We start from the raw sequence: 26,427 nt of genomic DNA on the forward strand, positions 1-26,427 counted from the left end.
TAATTTGTAGTAGTAAAAGCAAACTAGAGCATATGTATCATTAGCTACTCGTTATTATGGTCAATTAGACGCTCTGGGTCAGGCACATGTTGTCCCTCATTTACTGGCAGCCATATTAAATGGCTTTCAAAAGGATATGTGACTAACTTTTTTAAGTTTCCGTAGGCTGTTCTGCTTTACTAATTAGTTACTTCAGGTATACTGTGTTCCATAGCCATTAGCCAAATACACACCTTTTAACTATTTTGATGCCTTACCATCACACATCTGCCATTGAAAAAGGAAGATGCTCTTACTAATCAGGCTACTTTTGTCATCATTGCACCTTTGTCTTATTGTATGGGTTTTGGTTTTGTTTTTTGCATAGCCAGATGTTTGAGCACCTTAGGCAATTACATTTTTCATCTCGCATACAGAAGTTTAATATTTCTGTATGCAAGATGGATACTTTTCCAGTAGTTACAGAAAATAGAAGCCAATTATATCATTATGAAAAATATTGGAAGGGTTTGAGATACAAAACTCAACAATCTATAAGAAGACAAAGATTTATTTCACATAATTCGCTAAGGGATAGATACACAAAAGGAATTTAGGGACCCAACTGCCACTTTAGGTGCACAAGTCCAAAATTTAGATTCACAAAACTTCTACTCAGCTGCCACCTAACTCTGTAGTCTAAAGTCCACACTACCTACATTACTTCTCTCAAAGTCCCTTAAGTGGTTTTATTTCTGCTAGTGGACATGCACAAAGTCACAAGTCCTGACGCCCCGATCCTAACTCATGTCTAAGCCCCAGCTGGTTTCGCAAGCTAGGTGTTCTCCCACCTATCTCACCAGGTCCTATATAAAACACAGTATGAGGAGGAGGTGGTGCCTAAGCCCCTCCCTTCTCCTCAGCATTTCCTACTGGCTAGCTTAGAAGGCTCCCCACTCATCTCGATGGCTTTTGCAAATCCCATTCTTAGGCACCCGACTTGGCCCACCATTGTACACGGAGCCTGGTCTGTTCATTCCCTAGGCAAAAGGGCACCTAAACATTAGGTATTGCAACACTGAGTCTGAGTCCCCATTGTGGATCTAGCTTTAAGCAGCTGACATGATTATGTACCCATCAATAAAATATTGGGGCAGGGGGCACTATATGATGTGGCTTATTCATTTACTTGGGCAAAAATTATTTAAAGTGTCTCTGGTGTCTCAACTGAGAATACAAAAATTGAGGTTCCCAAAATCAGAAGTCACACCTGAAAGTGTAATGGACACCCATCTATCAGCATCTACCATCCCTTGCTATATGTAAAGTGAACCATATCATCACCACCAGGAATCCAAGGCTAGATGTGGAAGTGAAGGTTACCTGGCAAACACAGAAAGGCACAACATCAGGAATTAGTCTACTCAACTTCTGTGGTTGAGACATTTACGAAGGGATGGCAGAATACCATACTCAAGAGCAGTCTTAGAGAGCAGTGATGTAAATATGCAGCATGGCAAACAAATGTGGTCACACAGAAAATTAATCTGGGGCAGTGTTCATTTAACAAATACAAAATCCATGTTAGCAATACAGAAACAGTGCAGTGAATGAGTGGACACAAAGCAGGCATAAATCTATGTGGAGCCATGTTTCAAAAACTGATATATTATAAGCACAATATATTGCATGCACAACCATCTCTGAAAAATCATACCAGCGTAGGCTTGAAGAATTAGGCCCATGAGAGTTAGCTGGCTAAATACTGGTGAGGATCTGTATCTTGGTACCTAGAATTCAGGCAAAGCTGCCCCATATTATCCCCATGTTACATATGGGGAAACTGAAAAACATTGGTGAAATTACTTTGGCCATGGTCATCCAGAAGGACGACGTCAGAGCTAGGAATAGATCTCAGGTTTTGTAAGTCCCAGTCTGGTGTTCTATTATGGTCATCTAGTCTGACCCATTGCATAACTGGCCACAGAATTTGACCCTGTAATTCCTGCATGAAGTCCAATAACTTGTGGTTATAGGAAGACCTCTAACCTTGTGTCATAAATGTAAAGGGAAGGGTAAACCCCTTTAAAATCCTTCCTGGCCAGAGGAAAAATCCTCTCACCTGTAAAGGGTTAAGAAGCTAAAGGTAACCTCGCTGGCACCTGACCAAAATGACCAATAAGGAGACAAGATACTTTCAAAAGCTGGGAGGAGGGAGAGAAACAAAGGGTCTGTGTCTGTTGGTATGCTGCTTTGCCGGGGATAGAACAGGAATGGAGTCTTAGAACTTTTAGTAAGTAACCTAGCTAGGTATGCGTTAGATTATGATTTCTTTAAATGGCTGAGAAAAGAATTGTGCTGAATAGAATGACTATTTCTGTCTGTGTGTCTTTTTTGTAACTTAAGGTTTTGCCTAGAGGGATTCTCTATGTTTTGAATCTAATTACCCTGTAAGGTACCTACCATCCTGATTTTACAGGGGCGATTCCTTTACTCCTATTTACTTCTATTTCTATTAAAAGTCTTCTTGTAAGAAAACTGAATGCTTTTTCATTGTTCTCAGATCCAAGTCTGTGGTCACCTATGCAAATTGGTGAGGATTTTTACCAAACCTTTCCCAGGAAGTGGGGTGCAAGGGTTGGGAGGATTTTGGGGGGGAAAGACGTGTCCAAACTACGTTTCCCAGTAAACCCAGTTAGAGTTTGGTGGTGGCAGTGGTTATTCCAAGAACAAAGAATAAAATTAATTTGTACCTTGGGGAAGTTTTAACCTAAGCTGGTAAAAGTAAGTTTAGGAGGTTTTCATGCAGGTCCCCACATCTGTACCCTAGAGTTCAGAGTGGGGGAGGAACCTTGACACCTTGATTTAAAGATTTCAAGTAATGGAGAATATACCACATCCCTTAAAGTCCCAGTAATTGATTACCCTCACTGTTAAAAATTTGCCCCTTATTTCCAGTTTGAAGTTGTTTCTCTTTGACTGCCACCCATAGGATCTTGTTTGGTATAGGTATATAGATATAATATCCTCCTGTAAAGTACAGCATGGCACACTGTCTTCTCTCCTAGATGTACCTTTTTGATTTGGCCATATTAAAGCACTGTTTTTAATCATACCCACATTCCTATGTGACCCAGATCACTCTGTAATAGTTACCTGTCCTCTTCATTACAACTCCATCAATCTTTGTGTCATCTGCTAACTTTACAAGCAATAATGTTGTTCTTTCTTTCAGATCATTGATACAAATATGAAATAGCATTGGGTCAAAAACTGATCCCTTTGTGCCCTTCCCTCCTCCCCCCACCGTTTTCCTGATTGTTCTCCATTCTCAATTACATTTTTTGAGATCTATCAACTAGATTGTAATTTATTTCATGTGTGTGTGATAAAGGTGTGGTGGGCCAGGTGTCCAAGTGGTTAACACACCTGTCCTCCAGCTATTTATCTCTGTTGGGTGTGGTGCCTGCTTCCTTCCCCTAGGCTAGAAGTGTCTTGGTCTCATCCTGCATCTGGGCCTTTACCCTTAAATGGGGCTTGGGAGAGGGACCTAGGCCCTCCCTCTTCACCAGGTCCTAGCCTAGGGCCCTGTGAGAAATAACAACAGGTTCCTTCTTGCAGGGTGTCTAAATCTGCCACACTGTGCTACTTTCTATCTATGTGCTTCTTCAGTTTGGGGAGTGGCTACTACAGTCCAAACAGTCAGTAACATAATTTTAAAAAAAAAAAGTCCACATGAGCAGAGTCCTGTCAGACCTGCTTGTTCTCCTAGGGGGTGGTGGTTGGAGAAGGCACTGCCTATGGGCTTTACCCGTTCATTGGTTTGTCTCAGGCTCCGCCTTCTGCATGGATTCCCAGAGAAGAATTGTCCCTCCTGCAGTCTGAGCCTGCTGTCAACCACATTTTACCTGGGCTTCTGAGCTCCTTTTTAAACTGTTCCTCCGGCCAGCGCATACGTGGCAGGCCCGGAGGGGCAGGGCTACCTAGGCCCAGTATTGCTCTTTAAACCCTTCAGGCCTAGCGTGGGGTTTGTCTATCCGGTCACAATGTGCTCTACTGATTTTTGTATCTCAGCATCATGCAGTACTAAGTTAAATGCCTTACAGAAATCCAAGTATTATATAAATGCAGTTGCATTTTATTGATCAAACTTGCAACATGTCTTTGGATGACAAAACCTATTTCCCATAAAACCATGCTGATTGGCATTAATTATATGCCCACCTTTTGGGGTTTTTTTTTGTTTTTTTTTTATTGACTGATTCCTGTATCACTCATTCCATTATTTTGCCCATGAAAAGCAGCAGGCTAACAGAGCTATAATTACTCAGAACATGCCACTTACCTTTTTTCAATGATAGAACTACATAAGCATTTTTCTATATAAGCATTTGGATCTTCCCCACTATTTCAATATGTATTAACAGCTAACATCAGCAATCCAGAGAACTCATGAGTCAACTCTTTTGGGCACAAGTTATCTGGACTTGTTGATTTTAGTAGATATTTTTAACATCCTCCTTAATCACTGTTGGAGTAGAAAATATTTCATTTTTAATGTAAAATGTGAATATTTCACCTGGCTTCTTTCCAAAGAAATATTTGTTTAATGTTTTGACCTGTTACATCAGGGTGGGGAACCTTTTTTCTATCAGGGGCCACTAACCCAAAGAAAAAATCAGTTGTGGGCCCTACAGGGGCAGAGAGGCACAGAGGCTCAGGGCTTCCTCCCACAGCAGGGTGAACTGGCGCTCGTGGCTCCAGCCCCGTGGAGGGTGTGGAGGTTCGGGGCTTCCCCTAGGCTCCAGAGTGGGGCCAGAAATTAGGGGTTCAGGATGCAGGCTGGTGCCAGGAGTTGGGGTGGAGGGGCAGGGTCTGGGAGGGAGTTAGGGTGCAGGAGGGCATTCTGACCTGGGGCAGGGGGTTTAGGGTGCAGACTCCAGCCGTGCGACACTTACCTCAGGTGGCTCCTGGTTGGTGGCACAGCGGACTAAGGCAGGTTCTCCACCTGCCAGGGTCCGCACTGCTCCAAGAAGCAGCCGCCATGTCTTGCCCCCAGGCAGAGGGGCCAGGGGGCTCTGTGAGGTTCATGTTGCTTGTACCCACAGGTTCCCGGCCAATGGGAGCTGCAGAGTGGCACTGGGGGTGGGAGCAGAGCACGGAGCTTCTCTGGTCGCCCCTGCTCCTATGGGCCGCAGGGATATGCTGGTCAATTTCTGGGGGCTGTGCGGAACCAACCAGACTTCTGGCAACCTGTTGAGTCAGCGCTTACGGCTCCAGCACCATGGGCCACCATGGAAGCAGCGGACCAGATCTGGCCTGTGATCCGTAGGTTCCCCACCCCTGTGTTACATCATTACTGCCAAATGCACCATCTCCCTTTGGTAATGTCCCATTGCTAGGATTCCTTTTGTTCCTGATATATTTTTCAAGATTCTTTTGTATTGTCCTTAACACTGCTGTCCATAGAATTTTTACTGATATCCTTAGCTTCCCTTATCAACACTCTGTATTTCATAACTTCTCATTTATAATCATTGCTATTAACTTCCCCCTTTTTTCCCCATTTGTCATATATTGTCTTTATTTCATTTATTTATAGTTGTTTAAAATTCCCTCTGAACCAGGACCACTTTTTAACCAATGTAGCCATATTATGTGATTGTACAATTTGGGGCAGTTAATAAAGTGTTCTCAAGCAGCTTTCAATTATTGTTCACAAACACGCCTCCACTAGGACTCCTTTTTATGCTTTAGTAGTTAGTAAATTGATCCATAAGAATTGCAGATCCTGTGCTTCTGAGCTGTGAATAACTCTACAACAGAATCTTCAATGTAGAGTGCCACCCCAACTTCCCATTCCGTCCACTCTGCCCTTCTTAAATAGTGTGCATCCAGTGATTTTAACATTCCAATGACATGAATACTCCCACAGGTGTCAGTAATACCAACTAGGTCAAACTTCTTCTCATGAATGATCATTTCCAGTTTCTTGTATTTATTACTCAATGTACAGGCAACTTAAAAATTTAATCTCTTTACATCTCTTGACACCTTGATTTATTATATTCATGAACACTTGTGTGAATTAAATGCCTCAGTACTTATGCAGTGTGTTTACCTGCTTAACAACCTCGCTTTTTGTTCCTAGGTTAACACCCATGTGCTTAGTCTAGATATCTCTGTATCTGTCTTCTGGGTGGCAGGTTAGGGGCCATCCAGGCCACACAGCTTCCTCTCACCATAGAAGATGGCCTAATGTTCCACAAAGCCAATCACTCTCTTCATGTCGCTTGCTTCCAAAATATTGTGTTGCCTTGCTCATGAGACAGGAAAATATCTGAAAAGACCAGCTGGACAGGTGCAAATCTGTGTCATCAGTAGTGCAGTTTTGCCCGATGCCATCAGAATCCCATGCAGTTTTGCAGTCCCATCTTGTCTTAGCTCCAGGAAGACAGCACAGCATCCTGCTGTTCTTATTTCCCTTGCAGAATATTCTCAACATGGAGTCTTAGTGAAAACAGTTTGCTATCTTTGGACAGTTGGAGAGCTCTTGTGCATACCTTACATCCTTGTGAGTTGGGCTGAGGAACCATCTTCAGGTATGCCTGCCCACCCCTGAAGTTCTCTGTACCATCCCCCTGTAAAATCTTCCGAAGCATTCTCTTCAGCTGCCATGCTCAATACCAACATTGACTGGGTAGCGTTCCTGCTGGTTATCTTCCATCTGGAGGCTCATAGATTGTCCATATTCTTCTGCTTCAAGCCATGTAAAATTCCTCCTTTTTTTCCTCTAGTGACAAGCTGCCAATCTTTTCTTTAATTTCTGTGCTTTCTAGTTCCTTTATTGCTAGGTCCTTTCTCTGTGGGCTCTGCAATGATGCTGCCCAAATCAGTTTGGCCAAGAACTCTTCATCTCTGATGCTATGCAGGCTTGATAGCTCTTACTTCAGGTCCACAAATCTTTTCTTCCACTACAGGCACCAGCTTGCATTTCATAACAGGAAGTCCCTTCTGTGTTCAGGTAGTTTGGAAACATGTCACATCCCCTGCAGGCCATAATAACTGGTCATCATCATTACTGATATAGCAGTGCTCCAAGAGAGAAAGTACAGTGTTCAAACTCCCTCCTACCAACTGCCTCCAGAATTCCCCATTAGCATGATCCTGTTTCCCAAGTCAAAGGTTCAATGTGCAGCTGGCTTGTAGACCTAGCCTAGATGGTCACCACCTTTATTAACAGGGAGGGCTCAAACACACAAATCAAAGGGCCTAACAGCCAATCACATAGACCTCAAAGACCCAGCAAACACTCAGCCTGGATATGCACATATCAACTGTTATGTTCCTCTGCTTACAACCAGATGGTTTTCAAAAGGATATGTGACTGAATTTGTTGAGGATTGCAAATGCTACTCTTCATTACTAATTACACTTACTTCAGGTACATTGTGCTCAGAGCGATTGGCCAAATATGCACCTTTTATTATTTTGACGTCTTTCTAACAGACAAATTTTTGCTGCTGAAAAAGTAAGATTCTCTCTTACTAAACAGTCATCAGGTTGCTTTGGTAATCATGTGAAAGTCTTCTGACCTTGGCCTGTTTCATTTTTATGATCTGTTGGTTGGGGGTCAAATATGATGTTTTTTAGTTCTATGAACCCTGAATTATCCTGTTTGTGTCGATGTGGGAGTCCTATGCTTCTGGCACTCACTTCAAAGTCTAACAGGGTGCAGCTTTATCCTGTCTGTATGCACTAGTGATGCAACCTTTTGCAACATTTGCATAGCTGAAGCAATGCTGCTGTAAATACTTCAAACGTTTTTATGATAATCACATCTCATCTTGGGGATGTGTTGTAAGAATCAAACACCAATTAAGAGTCAAGCTTCTATGTCACCCACTTGATATCCATTCTTGTTCTCAAAGGTTCTGGACCCATGTTGTTTACTAAAATGTGACTCAGTATCTGTTTTTAGCATTTACTTAAAACACTAAACATAAAAATCAAGAAAATGTATCCCCAAAGCTAAGCTACTATTAATAAAATTAAACTAGAGTAAGAATAAAGCAATACAGCTCTCAACTGTATAAAATCAAAGCAAAATCAACAAGTTAGTCTCAATATTGGAGTGGAATTAAATCAAATTAGTTAAATCATTAAATTAATACAAAAAATAGTCCTCAAAAATTCAAAGAAAAGATTCTTAGAGGGTGCCTGTCTGTTGGTTAGAATTCCCACGTAAAGAATTTTATTGAAGTCAATAAAATTATTTGTTGGTTAAATTAGGGCGATTAATTGTGTGATAAAAAAATTAATTGCTCCATTAATTGCACAGGTAAAGAATAGAATACTATTTAAATATTTTTGGATATTTTCTACATGTTCAAATATATTTATTTCAATTATAACAGAATACAAAGTGTACAGTGCTCACTTAATATTAATTTATTACAAGTATTTGCACTATAAACAAACAACAAACAGTAGTTTTCAATTCACCTAATACAAGTACTGTAGTGCAATCTCTATCATGAAAGTTGAACTTACAAATGTAGAATTATCTACAAAATAATTACATTCAAAAATAAAACAATATAAAATTTTGAGCCTGCAAGTCCACTCAGTCCTACTTCCTGTTAAGCCAATCGCTCAGACAAACACGTTTGTTTACATTTGCAGGAGATAATACTGCCCGGTTCTTGATTGCAATGTCACTCGACAGCGCGAACAGGAATTTTCATGGCACTGTTGTAGCCGGAATCACAAGACATTTACATGCCAGATGCACTAAAGATTCATATGTCCATTCATGCTTCAACCACCATTCCAGGGGATGTGTGTCCATGCCGATTACCGGTTCTGCTTGATAAGAATCCAAAGTGGTTTGGACCAACACATGTTCATTTTCATTATCTGAATCAGATGCCACAAGGTTGATTTTCTCTTTTGGTGGTTCGGGTTCTGTTGCTTCCGCATTGAAGTGTTGCTCTTTTAAGATGTCTGAAAGCATGCTGCACACCTCATCCCTCTCAGATTTTGGAAGGCACTTCAGATTCTTAAACCTCGAGTTGAGTGCCATAGCTGTCTTTAGAAATCTCACATTGGTACCTTCTTTGCGTTTTGTGAAATCTGCAGTGAAAGTGTTCTTAAAATGAACAACATGTGCTGGGTCATCATTCGACACTGCTATAACATGAAATATATGGCAGAATGTGGGTAAAACAGAGCAGGGCACATACAATTTTCCCCCAAGGAGTTCAGTCACAAATTTAATTTATGCATTATTTTTTAACGAGCATCATCAGCATGGAAGCATGTCCTTTGGAATGGTGGCTGAAGTATGAAAGGGCATACGAATGTTTAGCATATCTGGCACGTAAATACCTTGCAACGCCAGCTACAGAAGTGCCATGGAAACAAACTTGTTTGTCTTCGCGATTAGCTGAACAAGAAGTAGGACTGAGTGGACTTGTAGACTCTGAAGCTTTACATTGTTTTGTTTTTGAGTGCAGTTATGTAACAAAAAAACTCTACATTTGTAAATTGCACTTTCACAACAAAGATTGTACTACAGGACTTGTATGAGGGGAATTGAAAAATACTATTTCTTGTGTCATTTTTACAGTACAAATATTTGTAATCAAAAATAAATTTACACTTTGATTTCAATTACAACACAGAATCCAATATATATGAAAATGTAGAAAAAATCCAAAATATTTAATAAATTTCAATTGGTATTAACAGTGCAATTAAAACTGATTAATTGTGATTGATTAATCAGTTAACTCATGCGATTAACTCAAAATTAATCACGACTAAAAAAATCAGTCCTATTATATATCTTAATACTGAAACCAAATTATTATCTAATATTTGAACTACAACCTCAGAGCAAAATATAAAGCTTCCTCCTTAGAATTCAATTGCTGTTTGATATCTAACCTTTTCCTCCTCCCCAACAGATATAAAACCTTTTAATACCTAATTAAAAAGATTAAACTCTCATAGCAAAATTTACACAAGATAACTTCAAGACTCATAGGAATTTTAGACATAGAACAGAGAACACACTCTTATGAATAATTTCATTAGGCAACCTAGGGAAACTTTTCCTTCTGGTACCTTTCCTATCTGGACTTTACGGATGCTCACACACAAATGTGCGCATACAGCCACATTTTCACTTCCACACCCTGATAACAAAGGGGCTGGGATGCCTCTGACCAAATAAAAACAAAATAGAAAAAAAACAACATCCTTTAGATAATGGTGGCAGGGGGATGCAAACTCTTCAGCTCTTACAGTCTTCTGGACTGTCAGAGGGTAGGAGCAGGAACTGCAGTCAAAGAGCCAGATGGCGATGTTCTGCTGGCACAGCTCTTCTCACTAGCAGGCCTCCTTTGGGTGGACAGAGAAATTGCTCAGAGACTGGAGTGGCCTGGTTGTGGTTGTCATGATTGCCTCTTCCCAAGGTGATTAGTCTTTGGAATTTTGGAATGTTAGTCTTCCCTCAATTGGCCAGTTGACCCAAAATGTGAGGCTTCTTGTCCTTGATTGGTATGGCTTTCAAATATTGTTTACACTGCCTTGTGGCACCTTTCACTAGAGCCTTTGGACAAATCAAGTGTGAGGGCTATGTTGGAGCCATGCAACTTAATCCACTCGTACTTTGGTCATGCTTATCTAGCATCAGTTTGGAAGCAGGGCTGTCCTTAGGCATACGCAGCATATGCGGCTGCGTAAGGCACCCAAAAATTTGGGGCACCCCTGAGTCTTAATGTCCACCCTTCTGCCTCTTCTTATCCCTGTTCTAACCCTTCCTGCAGGCTCCCACAGCTAGCTGCAGTCTCCTTAGGCAGGGTCCATATTCACAGAGCCGAAGCCACCACCTATTCTGTGTGAGGGAGAGGGTACAGGGCTCTCTGCGGGGAACTGACTCTCCACCGCAATGAGGCAGGCTGGGCGGCTCAGTATCCTTTGCTGCCTTTTGCCTCCCTACCCCCCCCAGGCTGCCCTTGGGCATAGGGGCGCCAGTTTAATAATACTGCGTAGGGCCCCATAAATCCTAAGGACAGCCCTGTTTGGAAGACTGCATTTAAATCAGCAAATTTAGAAATATTCAGATTTTTGCATACCAAAGAGATCTGTGACCCGCAAAGTATCAAAAATCCAAAGCATGATACCACTTTTGTAAAAGTTGCCATGGTCTTATCTGGATGAAAAGGTCAAAGTTTGACACAAAAATCCTCTAAAAATAGCTGATTGGAAAAACACTAGCAACAAAACTAGTCACTCAACATTCAGTCATCAACAACATTAACAATAAATTCATGACCCGTGCTGCTTATTCTTGGAGATTACAGTTACCTGTCTATTTTGGAATTATGCTGTAAATCAACAGCGTGTCTTCTGGAATCTATATCTTGATAGAAAAAAAGTTACTTTAAAACCTATCCAGATGAAACCCATTTTAGAAATAAAAGGTTTAAAGTTTATATAAGATCTGTATCCCCATACACACTATTTTTCTCACAGCCGGCATGCCTCCCTGATAATAGCCACATAAATTTCCCTGTGCAGACTGCACTGGCTGAGAATGCGTCTGATATACATGCCCATTGCACAGCTCTCTATTACTGCTTTTGCACATGTGGCCTGCTTTCCTACCCCTGCAGTACTGTTCAGAATCTGGCCCATTCATTTTTACTCTCCAAACTTAATTCATAAATGAGTAATCTGGATACTTTTGATTAACCTGTACATTGAGGAATCAATTTGTACTGTAAAAGAATAAGGTAAACAACCTGAGTCCTAGTTAACCTTTCTTAATACCTGTGATTTTGAATGGATTTGCTTTCCTTATTTCCCCAGTGCTTTGGTAGCCAAAGAAAATACCCACAAGAGGAAAATGGCTTATTTATCCTTTACCCTATTTAAACTTGTGCATGCAGTGAATACAGCACCATCCTGGATGTTCCACCTTACAACTTTTTTTTTTATTTTGCTTTTTATGGATTGTGGGATTTTTACATCAACTGGTACCAGATCTACACATTTCTTTAATAGTATACAAATGGTGGTATTTTAGGATGTGAAAAAAATACATTAGGGTATATGGATTTGTAGGATAAATCCCCTACAACCTGAACCACAGGAAAACTGTCAAAACAAGTTTGGGAAGCTGCAGAAGGTTGTAATAGGGTCTCACATATTTGTTTTCCATTGTGGCATTAATTTCATTTAGCAAAAATATATAATCTATTACAATAAAATAAACTATATATTTGTTAACATTTTAAACTGATAGTATGTGTGTGCCAGAAGTGCTTTAAAGATCACTTTAAAAATCTTGTAATCTAACCTTTGGAAACCATACTAGAAATAATGTGAAGTTGTAGGAGGTAGCGGTTGTCTAAAGGGTGTTTGCTTGCCACAGGTTTAGTTCAGTTGTTATAAAGCTGTTAGGGAAGAGCAGTAAGGATCCAGGGATGAAAGACCCAGTCTGCACAGTAACAAGGAAGGAAAAGCTGTTACAATCTATGCGGGCTGGAAGTCTAGGGTATGAAGTGGGAAGTTTTATTTAAATAACTTTCAGGGTTAATGTAGCCTCCTGTCCACAGGCCTATGCAGCTGCTCTACCAGCACCCCCTATGCAAGACAGTAGTGGGAGTTTTGGGCTTTATGTGCGTGCCTCCCCCAATGGGTGAATTTCACCTACATTGTGTATTCCAACTCATATTTGGCTACATGCCTGCAAGAACTAAGCAATACTTTGGTTTAGAACTGAACATAAACACAAATCTGGGAGAGTGAGCTGGATACATTTCTGGCTCAGACATCAGCAACAGAAGAGTTAACAAAGTTCTGACTACAGAATCTGTTATTGGTGATGACGTGAAGCCTGAAAGAACACAGCTTGTCCTTCAATTTCATGACTGAGTTTGAGGTGGTGGTATTTAGAAAAACCATCTTTTATAGATCTGGTTGAAAACTGCAAATTGTTTTTCACAGGAAATTTTTTATTTGTTTTTTCCTAATTCTCCAATGAAAATGTTCTTTTTTCAATGAAGAACTGAAAACAAACCCTTTTGATTTTCCAAAAAATATTTTATTTCAAAGAATGAAAATTTCAAACAAAATAAATTTCAATTTTTTTTGTTTTGCTCAAAACACTATTTTTGTTGAAAAAAAATTAGTGAAAAAATTTCAACCAGTTCTTTGGTGTTATTTGTAAAATAATTTTTAATTTTGAGTCACCAAGAGACAATAAATGTGGAATACTACAGTTCCATTTTTACAGTGACTTAAGACTGTGAAATGTCCGCAGGTCAAAAACTCCCAGTGTCTTGATTTTAGGAAAGAAAAAACTAACCAAGCATCCCAGCCGAAGGAAAAGAGCCGTAGGGTCTTTGAGGTAGAGAGCAACTTTTTGCTCTGTGTCTCTAAATAGCACAATAGGGCCCTGATCCCTGAGAGTGGCCTCCAGGGTCTATTACAATACAAATTGTAAACAGCTAGTGAAATCTGCAAAGCGGCAGCCTGGTCTAATATGCAGAGTTTCCAAAGCTGTGACAACACAGACCTCCAATTATTGACAGGCCTGACTTTTGGCGGGATAGTAGCCAGCTTTTCTGTTGTTTTTCTATGCTTCTGATATCCTCATTGTGACCTTCCTTTGTTATATTTTTTCCTCACTCCTACTCATATCCCTTGTGCAGAGGATAAACAGACATGCCTCTCAAAGGAAACATGTGGGACAATCAAACGGGTATTTAAGCAAAGAATTGTTCAGATCATACTCAGGGATTCATTCAGGAAAAAAAATTCCTATGTGCACATAGTACCTATGTTCATTATAAGTGTTATTACATTATTAAATATAATGGCTATGGAAGAATTCTTGCTGCTGGAAGTAGGTCAGCAGGCCCCACAGCCCAGGGCTCACTGTGATTAACAGTTTCAGCTCCCTCCAACAAATCAGTGAGAGGGTAATAGATCTGCATGGACTTATTAGCGACACTGATTTTATGGCTCATTACAACAGTTAAGAACACCCCTACCTGCCAACCTTTAATTGCCCACTTCAGTTTAAGAGGTCTCCTACAACATGTAGGAACTCCTTATGCTTAACAATCTGTCCCACCTCATGTTTAGCTCAGACACTCTGGTTACCTTCTCCAGACCTGAAGAAGAACTCTGCAAAGCTCAAAAGCTTGTCCCTTCCCCCAACACAACTTGGTCCAATAAAAGATATTATCTCACCTGCCTTGTCTCTCTTATATCCTGAGACTAACATGGCTACGTAATAGCTCTGCAGGCATTCCGTTCTTAAGGAAAAGAAACGGACAGATAAGACAGAAGTTCTCTACTTCCTCTTCAAGATCACTGTTAAATAAGATGTTAAATAAGTCTGTACCTAACACTAGTTCTTGCAGTACCCCAGCAGATGCCCTTTACAATTCCGTACATTAACATTTATCACAACACACTGGACTCTGTGTGACAGTACTTGTGATAAGGTAATGGAAATGATTTTGCAAGTGTAGGTTTGAGAGGCAGCATTAAATGCTTTGCTACACTGAAGCTATAGTGCCTCTACTGGATCTCCGTCATCCACAAATTTTGTAATTCTATAAAAAAAAAATCAAGTTTGTCAGTTAAACCTTATAAATCCATGTTGTGTATTGCTCACAGTCCTGTTATCCTCCAGCAGTTTGCAGTGAATTTCTGTTAATGGCCCAGATTCTCCTTTCAGGTATAGTGCTGTAACCCCATTTCCTTCAGAGGTTTTTTTTATTTTATTTTCCAATTTGTACAGTCACAGTTTCTCTAAGTACACTGACACTATAATTTAAAAACACAGATAAAGATAATAGCCCAAATCAATATAATGTCAAAAAGAGGAATTACAGAACGTTCCAACCCACAAACCAAGAAGGGAAAACCAGCCTTTTACACCCCACCCGCATCATCAGAGAAGATCCAAAGTAGACCTTGCAACATGTTCTGAAGATCAACAAGCTCTGGACCTATTGAACCAAAGAGGGCAGATTTTTAAAGATATTTAGGTGCCTAACTATGCAGATAAGCATTAAGAGGGATTTTCAAAAGTGGCTAGGCACATAATTTTCATGGGAATTGTCAGTAAATTGCAGACTTTATCTTTCACTAGCAGCTCGTGATCCCAATCTTAACTTCAAAAATGGCATTTTAGAGTGTGGCAGGATTCTCACAGTCTTTACTACCCTTCCCCAATTTGGCTTCTTCACTTGGGAAGGAAGGAGGCAGCATGGTGAGGGCAAATGGGAAAAAAGAAGAGCAATGTGTTCTCACCAGATCACCAGTTCGGTAGCCTGGGTGTAGAACCCGGTAGATTCTTTGCTGGACTCAGTACAGTCAGTCACTTTTATTGGCAAACAAGAACCGTTGCAACAACCATTACTGTCCTCTCAGGAGGCCAAAGGCAACTCTCTTTGCTTTGCCCGTTTCAATACCGCCCTGGCCATAATTAGTTGTGGTTCTTTTAAAAAAAGGATTTCTCCCAGAGAGAAGTATTTTGTCATAAATGCCAATGAGAAGTAGGAATAAACTCCCCAAATTATAACATACAATTGTGAAAGAAACACATTTGCACCCAAACCTTTTCCCTTTCTTTGGTTTTCATAGAAATTAAGTATTTTCCTATTGAGCTAGAGGATATTTAACTGCTTTACATGCTGTGCTCAGTTATAAGTGAGGATGGGTCAAACCACAACTCCCACAACCCTATTCAAATCAATTTTTCAGAGATAATTGATGTTTTTGATTTCTTTATAACTGCCTTTGTAGTAAATGCTGGCATCATTTTTGTTTGTTGGCTGTATTCCCAGACTAATGCTTTTTAGAAAGGAATCTTCATATTTCAATAAAAATTCTAAATATGTAATTAGTAATGATTGTAGCAGGAGATGTTAGAAATCCTGACGTGTCACAGGTTGCAAAGCATGTACTGTCCACTAACTCTCTTCATTAAAGTTACAGGATTCTGGCTTGGAACTAATATAGTAACTCGATATTGTAATTGTATTCGTGTAGTAACAGTGGTATTGAACATTGTCATCGTAACAATACCAACTCTCTCTGATTATGAACATGCAGGTGTTTATTATTCTATTTTTAAATACAAACAAGAACAGTGTTAAAAGGACATAATTAGGGATGCAAAGTTAAGCACTCAAAAGTTAGGAAATGCCAGTTTCTTCTTGGCGTGTCCTCTGAATATTCCCATTCTTGGATATGCACCAACCAGTGCCATTGAACGGTGCAGCCTTCTACTAGTAGTGCTTAGTCAATCACTTGTATCCTCCTCTTTGCACCCACCCTCAACCTCTGAGCACATTCTGAGGGTGTGACTATAAAAGGGGGCACAGCAGTGGTTACCACCTCAGTTCCTTCCACTGCTAACACAGTCATGAGCCTTCTACAAATCAAGATTCTTTAGACAGATAGTTACAGTGCCTTGGTGGTTGTTTTATAGATAATATATGTTTATTGTTAGTATTAGTTTTCGTTGTTCTTGTGGTGGATGTGAAGAGCAGGAAGCATAGATTTAAGAGATGTGTCTGGCAGTTTACCTAGATGTGGACTCCCATGCTTGCTGCCTGAAGTGCTTAGCAGAAGGACATTCTCCTTCCTGTTGTTCAATCTGCAGCACTTTCACACTGCAAGCCAGAAAGGAGAAGCAGAAGAGACTCCAAGCCTTCCTTCTACAAGAAGTCTTGTCAGCAAGAACCTCCAGATCTTTAGTTCCTAAGGCTCTGGAAGATAAAAACATGAGGCCTGGGTGAGCTCTGAGCCCTTCTGTTTCCAGGAAGAATTTTGAACATAAGCCATCCTTCTCAGCAACAAACTCCAGTTCTAAAGAAACTGAACACTTGGTAACAAAGTCATCTGACCACACCCCTCCCCCCCATACCAAAGAAGGTACCAGTATCAAGGAAATCAGACATGGAAGGTAAACAATTGATGCCAAGAACTTCCATGGAGCCAGAGCCCTCGGTTCCAAGGAAGAAAAAAGCAAAGACTAAACACCTGTCTGGAGACTCACCAAATCAAATGCAGCAGACATACAAGTGTCTGCAGAACCACACTAATCAATTCCAGTGGATTCTATGATAGCAACAGTGAAAAGAAGATTGGACAGGAATCCATCCCCACACTCTCACAAGAAAAAGAAATCAGATGTCCCATTGACGATGTTACCTCCACCCCCCAAGACACCTTCGGACTCTCCTCAGATGATTTCTCCAATGTCCATGTTAAGACTACTGCTCTCAGTAGTCCCCCCACCCAAATAATTTTGTTGTCAGATCTAGGCTCAGATCCACATTCAGACGAACTGGATCCAATGGATAATCCGGAACCACAATCTCAGAGACCTCCATTGGACACAGACTACGACAATCCCAGGTATCCCCCTGGTTCTGCCATGATACCAAACTTTCAAAATTGGCAGGACTGGCAAGTGCCTCCATGAATTCCTTGACCTTACTGGTCAGCTCCAGACCTTCCATATCAACTTCCATCCAGGGCCAGGCCTTCTGTTCACCATCAATCTGGTGAGGTCTTTCTGCATCTGTGACATCCAGATCCAAGTTATATGGATCGGACACATCCGCTTGAGCACATTCCAATCCAAGACATTTGGATCCTACACTAATGGATCCAGTGATGGGATACAAGTCCCCTACTCTAATTAATGATGAATTATATGATGAAGAGGAGAAGGTAGAGGTTTCTCTACAGACATCTTTCCCATGACCAGGAACCTGTGGGTGAATCCTCTCCAGACAAAAATGTGGGAGTAGCCTCAACTCCTTCTCCTTCAGAGGATGCCATTCATTCCCAGGAATTAATCAGCAGAATGGTTTCTACATTGAAATAACCTTCATTTTCACTAAAAGAAACTGTGCATCCCATTTTTGATATATCTGGAAATACTTCTACAAATAAAGTTTCTCTGCCACTGTTGGAGAGAGTATGGCAACCGGCAAAATTAATATGGAATACCCATTGTCTTGACAGCCAATTGCAAACAAGATAGATAAGCTTTACCAGATTCCATATGTAGAATTTTCTTTTTTTCATGGACATCCTTCACCAAATTCTCTAGTAGTGGTGGCAACAATGCAAAGATCAAGATCAGGAGGTACATTCTACTCCTAGCAATAGAGAAGGGAAAAGACTAGATTCTCTAGGAAGAAAGCTAATCTCTTCTTCCTCTCTAAACATCTGAATAGCTAACTACCTACCTTCTTATTTCAACAAAGGTAGACATCACTACCAACAGCAGCAATAACTGCTACGTCTCAGTCATATAAGAGATTACTATTTAAAGCCAGAATGAAGCAGAAGACTTTGTCCACAACCATTTCTTTGCCTGCTGATGCAGGTTTGGAGTGGTATTCAGGGCAGCAAACCAATCTTGGCTTCTATTTCCCTTACAATTGGAGACTGTTTAAGCCAATATTAGAGCAACTGGCTAAAGAGCATCACAGAAAGATGGGTTCTTACATTATAAAGAACAGTTTCTCCATCCAGTTCAACACACTCACCCCAAACCAACTTCCCACACCCTCCTTTTTCGGGTACGCTTCTCATGACTGTGTTAAGATAGGAAATCAATTCTCTGTAAACAAAGGGAGCAATAGAGGAGGTTCCAATAAATTTCAGGAATCAAGGGTTCTATTCCTGCTATTTCCCATTTCCAAAGAAAAATGGAGGACTTCATCCCATCTTGGATCTAAGGAAACTAAACAAGTGTTTTTGATGGATGCATTTCAGAATGTTGACTCTAGTTTCCATTATTCCTTCCCTGTCTTCTCTAGATTGCTTTACTGCTCTCCATCTCAAAGAAGCTTCTTTTCATATTTCAATAAGACCATCACACCGGAAGTACCTTCATTTTGCCATAGGGTAGGACCATTTCCAGTTCAGCGTTCTCCCCTTTTGGCCTTTCCTCAGGATCCCATCTCTTTACCAAATGTCTGTCCATAGTAGCAACGTTTCTCAAGAGACAAGTTATTATAAGTCAAAATGGAAAAGATTTTTGCCGTGGCTATCTGATAGGGATATAAATCCTGTGTCAGCCCCTATTCAAACTGTATTAGAGTAATTGTTATATTTAAAACATATTTAAAGTATTTAAAAGTATGTGTAGCTGCAACAGCAACTTCTCATATTCAAAGCAATATTTTCACATGATGATGTTAAAAGTTTTTTAAAGGATTACTAAATTTGTACCTCCCAGTAAGAGGTTCTATTGCACCATTGGACTTTACAATCACAGCTTATGTCTCCATCCTTCGAGGCTTTTTCTTCATGTTCCTTATTTTGTCTATTAAGGCTGCTTTTATTATAGAAATAATATCAGGTTGGAAGATTAGTAAACTTCATGCCTTAATGGCTGGCATTCTATTTATGACCTTCATCCATATCCTAGATTCATACCAAAAAAAATCACTTGAGTTCCATGTCAGTCAGTCCATTAGTCTGCCAGTGTTTCTTCCCAGACCTCATTTGAGTAAAAGCAAATCAAAGCTGCATTGTTTAGATGCAAAAAGAGTTTTATCATTCTGTTTCAATAGGAACAAGGACTTTAGGTCTTTGCATAAATTGCTTGTTTCGTATGCTGGTAACTATATAGGAAATCTTGCATCAGCACAAACATAATCAAGATGGGTCAGACAGGGCATAATAGAAAGTTATGAGAGTGCATCACAATCTCTCACTCTTCTGCTGTAAGCACACCCCACCAATGCTGCCATCACCCTAGTGGAGTGTTGGAGACATGTTCTACTACTAGAAGTCTGTACAGCAGCCATGTGGAGTCAAAACACATTCATTAAACATTATTGGTTATATATGGTCAGATGCACAGTTGGCAAATCTGTGCTTCAGTCCTTGTTTAGTTAGGGCTGCATACCCACCATTAAATTTAAAATGCATACTATGGACTAAACTATACCAGGAGAGGGACTATGCAGAGGACAGTCAAAGAAGAAATTAACGTTACTTACCAGTAGCTGAGATTCTTTGAGATGGATTCAGCATATTCACATGCCCTGCCCTCCCTCTGTTTTGTGGGGTCCTGTTTTCTACTGGCTCAGCATTAGTAGTGGAAGGAACTGAGGTGGTAACCGCTGCCTCTCTCCCTTTGATAGCCTCGTTCTCAGAATAATGCTCGGTGGCTGAGGGTAGGGGCAGAAAGGGGCATGCGAGTGTTTGACTAGGCACTGCTAGTGGAAGATTGCACCATTCAGTGACACCAGTCAGCACATATTCAAGAGTATGAATATTCAGAGTCCATTTTGAAGAACTGGATACAGGTAATCAATCTTCATATTAAGGTTTTCTCTGCAACCTTCATTCAGCCCCCTTATGCATATGCATTATAAGACACTTTTTAATTACATGGTCAGAACTGTAACTGTAAGCCTCCACAGCCCATCATCATCAAGGACATTGCAGCACAGACTGCTACTACTTGAGCTACCAGATTAGCTACGTTAACTAGCAACAGGGGAAGGCTGCAGAATTTCAGCCTTTGGGTTTTAATGAAATCCTTGAATGAAAGCAGTAATGATATTTCTTTACTGATGGCTAAAGATGGGCCTAGATTCAAACTACCCTGAACTTTGGGGAAGTTCAGTCCCATCTCTTCTGATTGCTAATATAGTTTTCACATTTATCTCTTGAGAGTTGGATTAGCAGTATAAATCTAATTTTTGTAGTTACTGATAGAAGTTAGTGTATTTTGAATTAGATATCGTGTGCTGTGCACATTCGTATCTCTGGTTCCTAATGCTGTATTGATCTGTCAACAATCCATAAACTGCTCATAGAGAAATACCATACCCAAATATATAACAGTTTGTAATAAAAACTACTTTTTTGATTCATGTAAACTAGTGGTATTGTGTTATAACAGTGACCTTTTTTCCTTTTCTTTTTGCCATTTCAGTTATTTGGTTGTTTTTTAGCATGGGAGACTCGAAATGTCAGCATTCCTGCTTTGAATGACAGCAAATACATCGGGATGAGCGTATACAACGTGGGGATCATGTGTATTATTGGAGCTGCAGTTTCATTCCTCACTCGGGACCAGCCCAATGTTCAATTCTGCATTGTTGCTTTAGTCATTATATTCTGCAGTACCATTACACTCTGCCTTGTTTTTGTACCTAAGGTAAGTGAATTCATTTATGCTAGTACTTACATTGTTACTTGATGTTTGTATGGTAATTCTATATTAATTTCATTTCTCCTACAAGCAAGAGGAATATGTGAGATTTCTAAATCAAGCCAATCTGTTATGCATTAAATTATCTCTGAGCCCTAGTGGGAGAGGGAGTGAACGTCCGTGAGATTTTGGAGAGAGATGAATGCATAAAGCAAAATGTACAAGAACTTGAATACATACATTTCTAATGCATACACTTTCACTATCTCACTAAGTCGGTGGGAAATAATGATTTGCATCTGTAATTTGAATAGGTCTCTGGTTCCTTCTTTTAAGAAATGTAAGAGGGGAAGGGTGCTATTCAGAGGCTTAGGAGACCTGGGTTCAATTTTCTGCTGAGCCTCAGACATGCTATGTGACCTAAGGCAAGTTACTCGATCTCTCTGGATATGTCTACGCAGCCCACAGCAGCTTGGGTCAACAGACTCAGCCTCACGGGGTTTGTGCTGCCATTTTAAACAGATGTGTACACAGTGCTTTGAAGTTCCAGCTCAGGCTGCAGCTTGGGCTGTGGAGTCCACTGCTCTCCTTAGGCTCCCAGAGCCTGAGCCACAACACCTACACAGCTACTTTTAGTGCAATAGCATGAGCCCTTCAAGCCCAAATCTGTCGACCCAGCCTGGGAGGCTCACTGCCACGAGCTGTGTAGACATACCCTCTATGCCTCAGCTCCTTGTCGGTAAAACAGCCATAAGAGTGTTGGTCTACATCTCAGGGGTACTGTGAGGATAAATATGTTAAGGACTGTGAGGCACTCAGACAGCAGGAATGGTTGCCACATAACAGGTTTCAGAGTAGCAGCCGTGTTAGTCTGTATCCGCAAAAAGAACAAATGTATTAGAGCATAAGCTTTCGGGGACTACAGCCCACTTCATCAGATGCATAGAATGGAACATAGAGTAAGAAGATACATATATACATACAGATAAGTTGGAAGTTGCCATACAAAGTGTATCTATCTATATGTTCCATTCTATGCATCTGATGAAGTGGGCTGTAGTCCACGAAAGCTTATGCTCCAATACATTTGTTAGTCTTTAAGGTGCCACAAGTACTCCTGTTCTTTTTGCCACATAATAGACTCTCATAGGAACACAGGATTTATAATATAAAAACAGACTATTGGTCCATCAAGTCTGGGATGCTGCCTACGTTAGTGGCCAATATCTGATGTGTCCAAGGGGGGGCCCTCCCAAAAAAGCCTAACACATCTCACCAACTGTGCAGTTTGATGATGGAAGGAGAGAGGAATTCTTTCCTGACCCATGTAGATGTGCCCTGAAACACAAGATTTAAGTGCCTTTTATTATCTTTGAGATCTTCTGGTATATTTATTATTATATATAATATATTCCACACTGGTGGAATGAATCAGAATGTATTCACAAAGAGCCAGAGTCTTATGTCACTCCACAAATAGTCCCATTCACTTGTGGGGTACTTGTGAAGTGAGGTGCTAGTCAAGGTGAGTCCAACAGAATCTGAGTCAAAGGGAAATTGATTCCTATGGGAGTTTGACTTAGTAAAGACCTCACGTTTTGGAAATCTACTTGATATTTTGAAGTAAAACAAACAAATGAAATGTGTATCCTGGAGGACTTTCATAGAGTTAGTTGGAGACTGGATGCCTCAGAAATGGGAGCCTTTCTAGGGCACCAGGTCCAATCCAACTAAGGTTAATAACAACCAAATGTCAATGATTCTTTAGTGGCTTATGTAAAGTAAGTTTGTGGCATCTGTTCCTAGCCAGAAGAAAAAACAGTTCTTAGTGAACAGGTGTCCAAACCGCAAAACTGCCAACACATCTGGCAGTGATTGGCATTTTCAGCAGATAAACCAAGTACAAATAGGAGCAGGAACTGAACTACTAATTCTCCTCCAGAAGTGGTCCCTGTAGGTGAGGGTTGAGACACATGGGTGGAATGTCACATATAGCTTACCAGTAGTACTTTATGCGTTCTGCGGTTAGAGTAATTCAGTCTCTAAGGCTGTATAATCTGACTTTTTTATACTGGATCCTACAGAAGAATTACTTACAACATAGTCATAAAATTGAGAGTCTATTCATAAACACAGCCATTAAGCAAGAGACTTAGGAGTGCTGGTGAATGACAAATTGAATATGAATGCATATCTCCCCATAGAATCTTCTTGATTTCTTCAAAGGAAAACAACTTGACAAAATCTGACGAAACCATCCCTATCACACCACTCTGTCACATGCTCCTCCCTCTCCCCTATCACAGAGGCTGAGACAGCTTCCCTGCTTTCTTCTAACCCCTCCACCTGCCCCTGCCCTCCCATCCCTTCCCATCTCTTAGGCAGACTCAGCCCTTCTCTCCTCCTTCTCCTCAGCTTCTCACTCTCCTCAGGTTCCTTCCACTCACAATGCAAACATGCACTGATGTCTCAGAGCATAAAAAAATCTCAACCCCACCCCATCAATCTATTATCTTATTGCCAAGCTCCCAGGGAAAATCCATAAAGCCACCAAATTGTCCTTTTTCACATCCCTCCTCAGAACTCTCTGCCATAATATATACAGAATACTGAAGCCCAATTGTGGCTAGTCAGGGAGAGTGCTGTCATCACTGCTCCTGAAGGGCTAAAAACTGTGCATACCGTCTTAGGTTTGTTGTCCTGCTTCCCCTTCCCTCCATCCTGGCCCACTTGTTTGTCTCTGCCCCCTGTTATGTCTTGTCTTTTAGATGCTAAGCTCTTTGGGGGCAAGGACTATTATTTACAGTGTTTGCACTGTGCCTAACAAAATGGGGCCCAACCTGGTAGTGGCCTTTTTGTGCTACCCTAAAATTAAATAAATAATAAATCAGTCAAATCAGTTCTAGAATATAATTACAGGCTAGTTAATTGTATGACTAGAGAGGCTGTATTGATACTGCATGCTGCATTGGCAAGTTGTGGCACCTGTAGATGGGGGTATCACAACCTTTCTTAACTGAGCATTAATTAAAGGGACATCGATCACGTGACTTTAACGACTTTTTAAAATTCCAGCTTTATGGCATACCAGGTAAAGATGGTCTCCCTGAAAGTGGCTTTTTAATTTATTTATTTTTGAAAAAATAATTCTTATTTTAAAAAGTCATTATGTTGATATCTGTAAGTGATTTCTGGAAGGCAGTAACTGACTGCCCAGGAGAAACAGTGACTACACAGATGATGGTCAAATACACGAAGTAAACGACTGAACAAAGAAAAACCATTTTCTCTTTACTTTCTTTCAGTTCAACTATCTTAGCTCAGGATATAGGACATAGCAATTGCCATACTAGTCCAGCAGTCCATCTAGTCAAGTAACTTGTTGCCAGCACTAGATGCTTCAGAAGAAAGTGCAAGAAAGCTCATAATGGAATAACTAGATCAGAGGGAAGTTTAGTCCTAACTTTTCTTCACCTATAGGTTGCCTTATACCCCAAAGTACGCAGATTCATATCCAATATATTGTTGCCTACCTAACTTTGGAAGATCATCTTATCCATATAAAAGTCCAATCATTCTTAATATTACATTGTTAGCCCCATTAATATCTCACGGAAATGAGCTTCATAGGTTAAATATAATTGGGTCAAAAATTGTTCCTATTACAAGTTTTAAATCTGCTGCCTTTAAAGTCCCTTTTTTCTTGCCATGTATACCTTTAACATGTCCCCACTTACTCATCTCCTTTCTAAAGTAAAGAGTCCTAATAGTTTTAATCTCTCTTCATATAGAAATTTTCCCATGCCTGTTTATTTTTATCACCCATTTCTGAACCCCTCCTCTGCTATATCCTTTCTGAGATAGGGTGACCAGAAATGAGCATAGCATTCTGTATGACAGCATAGCATTGATTGATATAATGGTACTAAAACATTTTCTGTGGTATTTTTAATCCAATTTCTTATGCATCCTAATATTTTACACCAGTGCAAAGTGAGAACAAAGTTGATGTAAAACTATCTTTCTAAGTCAGTAGCATCTGACACCCACTTTGGATGGCTGAAAATGACTGTACAGAGCAACAGAGGATTGGTTAAATTTTATGACTGGAAGGGACCATTGTGATACTTTAGTCTGGCATCTTGTATAACACTGGCCATAGATTTCACCTTCTGATTTTTGCATTTAATCTAACATATGGATGAAGTGGAACACATCTTTGTAGCAAGACATCCAAATCTTGAATTAAAGACTCCCAAGTGATGCAGAATTCACCACATTCCTTGGTCAGCTCTTCTGATAATTAATTACTCTTTCTGTAAGATTTCCAATTTGAATTTAGTTCACTTCAAACTTTGTGATATTTTTTCTGCTTCATGAAAAAGTTACTCAGACTCTACTTTAACTCCATCTTAATGCAGTTTTTTTGTCTGGGAATATAACTATAAAAGCTGGATACAATAGTCATTAATAGCTTAACTTAATTACAACCTGCTGTCTTCAAATGTAGCCCATTACCATAGCCTGTCTACATCTCTTATTTATAACCCCATCTTCTGGAATGATCACTTCAGTGCCTAATCAGCCTCTTCCACCTGTATCGGAAGTGGAGGTCCCAAAGAGGGGCGTTTTTCCCTCCAGTCCTTTGGCTCATGAAACCGACTTCCCTAACTGCACTGCAGGATGAGGGGAGCCAGCTCTGAGGTGGGACAGCACTACCATGTCCTTATATGTTGTCTCTTCAACTAATTCGCTATCTGTGTAGGCCCCACCGGTTCATCAGCTTGGTCCTTAACAGGCTATACTGTGCTTGAGGGCCGTGAGAGGCTTGAAGTGGGTTTATACATATGTCACTTGGTAAATAGTCATAGGTTTGCACTCTCTGAAGTAAACTGGGTAGCCCCCACCCTTGTTAAACTGCTGCTGACCTTCTACCTTTGTATTTAAAATGTGGGGTTCTCTGTCACTGGCTGCTAGGGTTTATCTTTAGGTTTGAGATTAATCTTTTATAAAAAATGTGGTGCATTTAATTTATTTGAATGGCTATTCATTTTTTTAGTCTACTAATGGCTAATTAAGGAGCCTAGTCTCCTCCCCTGCTGCTAAACTCCCACCCTGTCTAAATTCCTTGTGCTCACTTTGTCGGTACCCCTCTCTCTCTCTCATTCTGTCTGGGGCTTCTCTCTGCTCACCCCATTCCTTGGAACTATAGGGTATAA

At 40.4% G+C, this 26,427-nt stretch overlaps 1 protein-coding gene and 1 pseudogene across 2 annotated transcripts in view; one reads left to right on the plus strand and one right to left on the minus strand.

The window, feature by feature from the left end:
• GABBR2 (gamma-aminobutyric acid type B receptor subunit 2) overlaps positions 1–26,427 on the plus strand; it is an 842,671-nt gene that overhangs the window by 779,546 nt on the left and 36,698 nt on the right. For both annotated transcript variants that reach the window (XM_073332465.2, XM_073332464.2), the window contains one exon: positions 20,990–21,214. In XM_073332465.2, the coding sequence (XP_073188566.1) occupies positions 20,990–21,214 (225 nt within the window). The remainder of the gene's footprint in view (positions 1–20,989; positions 21,215–26,427) is intronic.
• LOC140907932 (E3 SUMO-protein ligase ZBED1-like) lies at positions 8,612–9,253 on the minus strand (annotated as a pseudogene).

This window comes from Lepidochelys kempii, chromosome 2 (assembly GCF_965140285.1).
Source record: "Lepidochelys kempii isolate rLepKem1 chromosome 2, rLepKem1.hap1, whole genome shotgun sequence".
Lineage (NCBI taxonomy): Eukaryota > Metazoa > Chordata > Testudines > Cheloniidae > Lepidochelys > Lepidochelys kempii.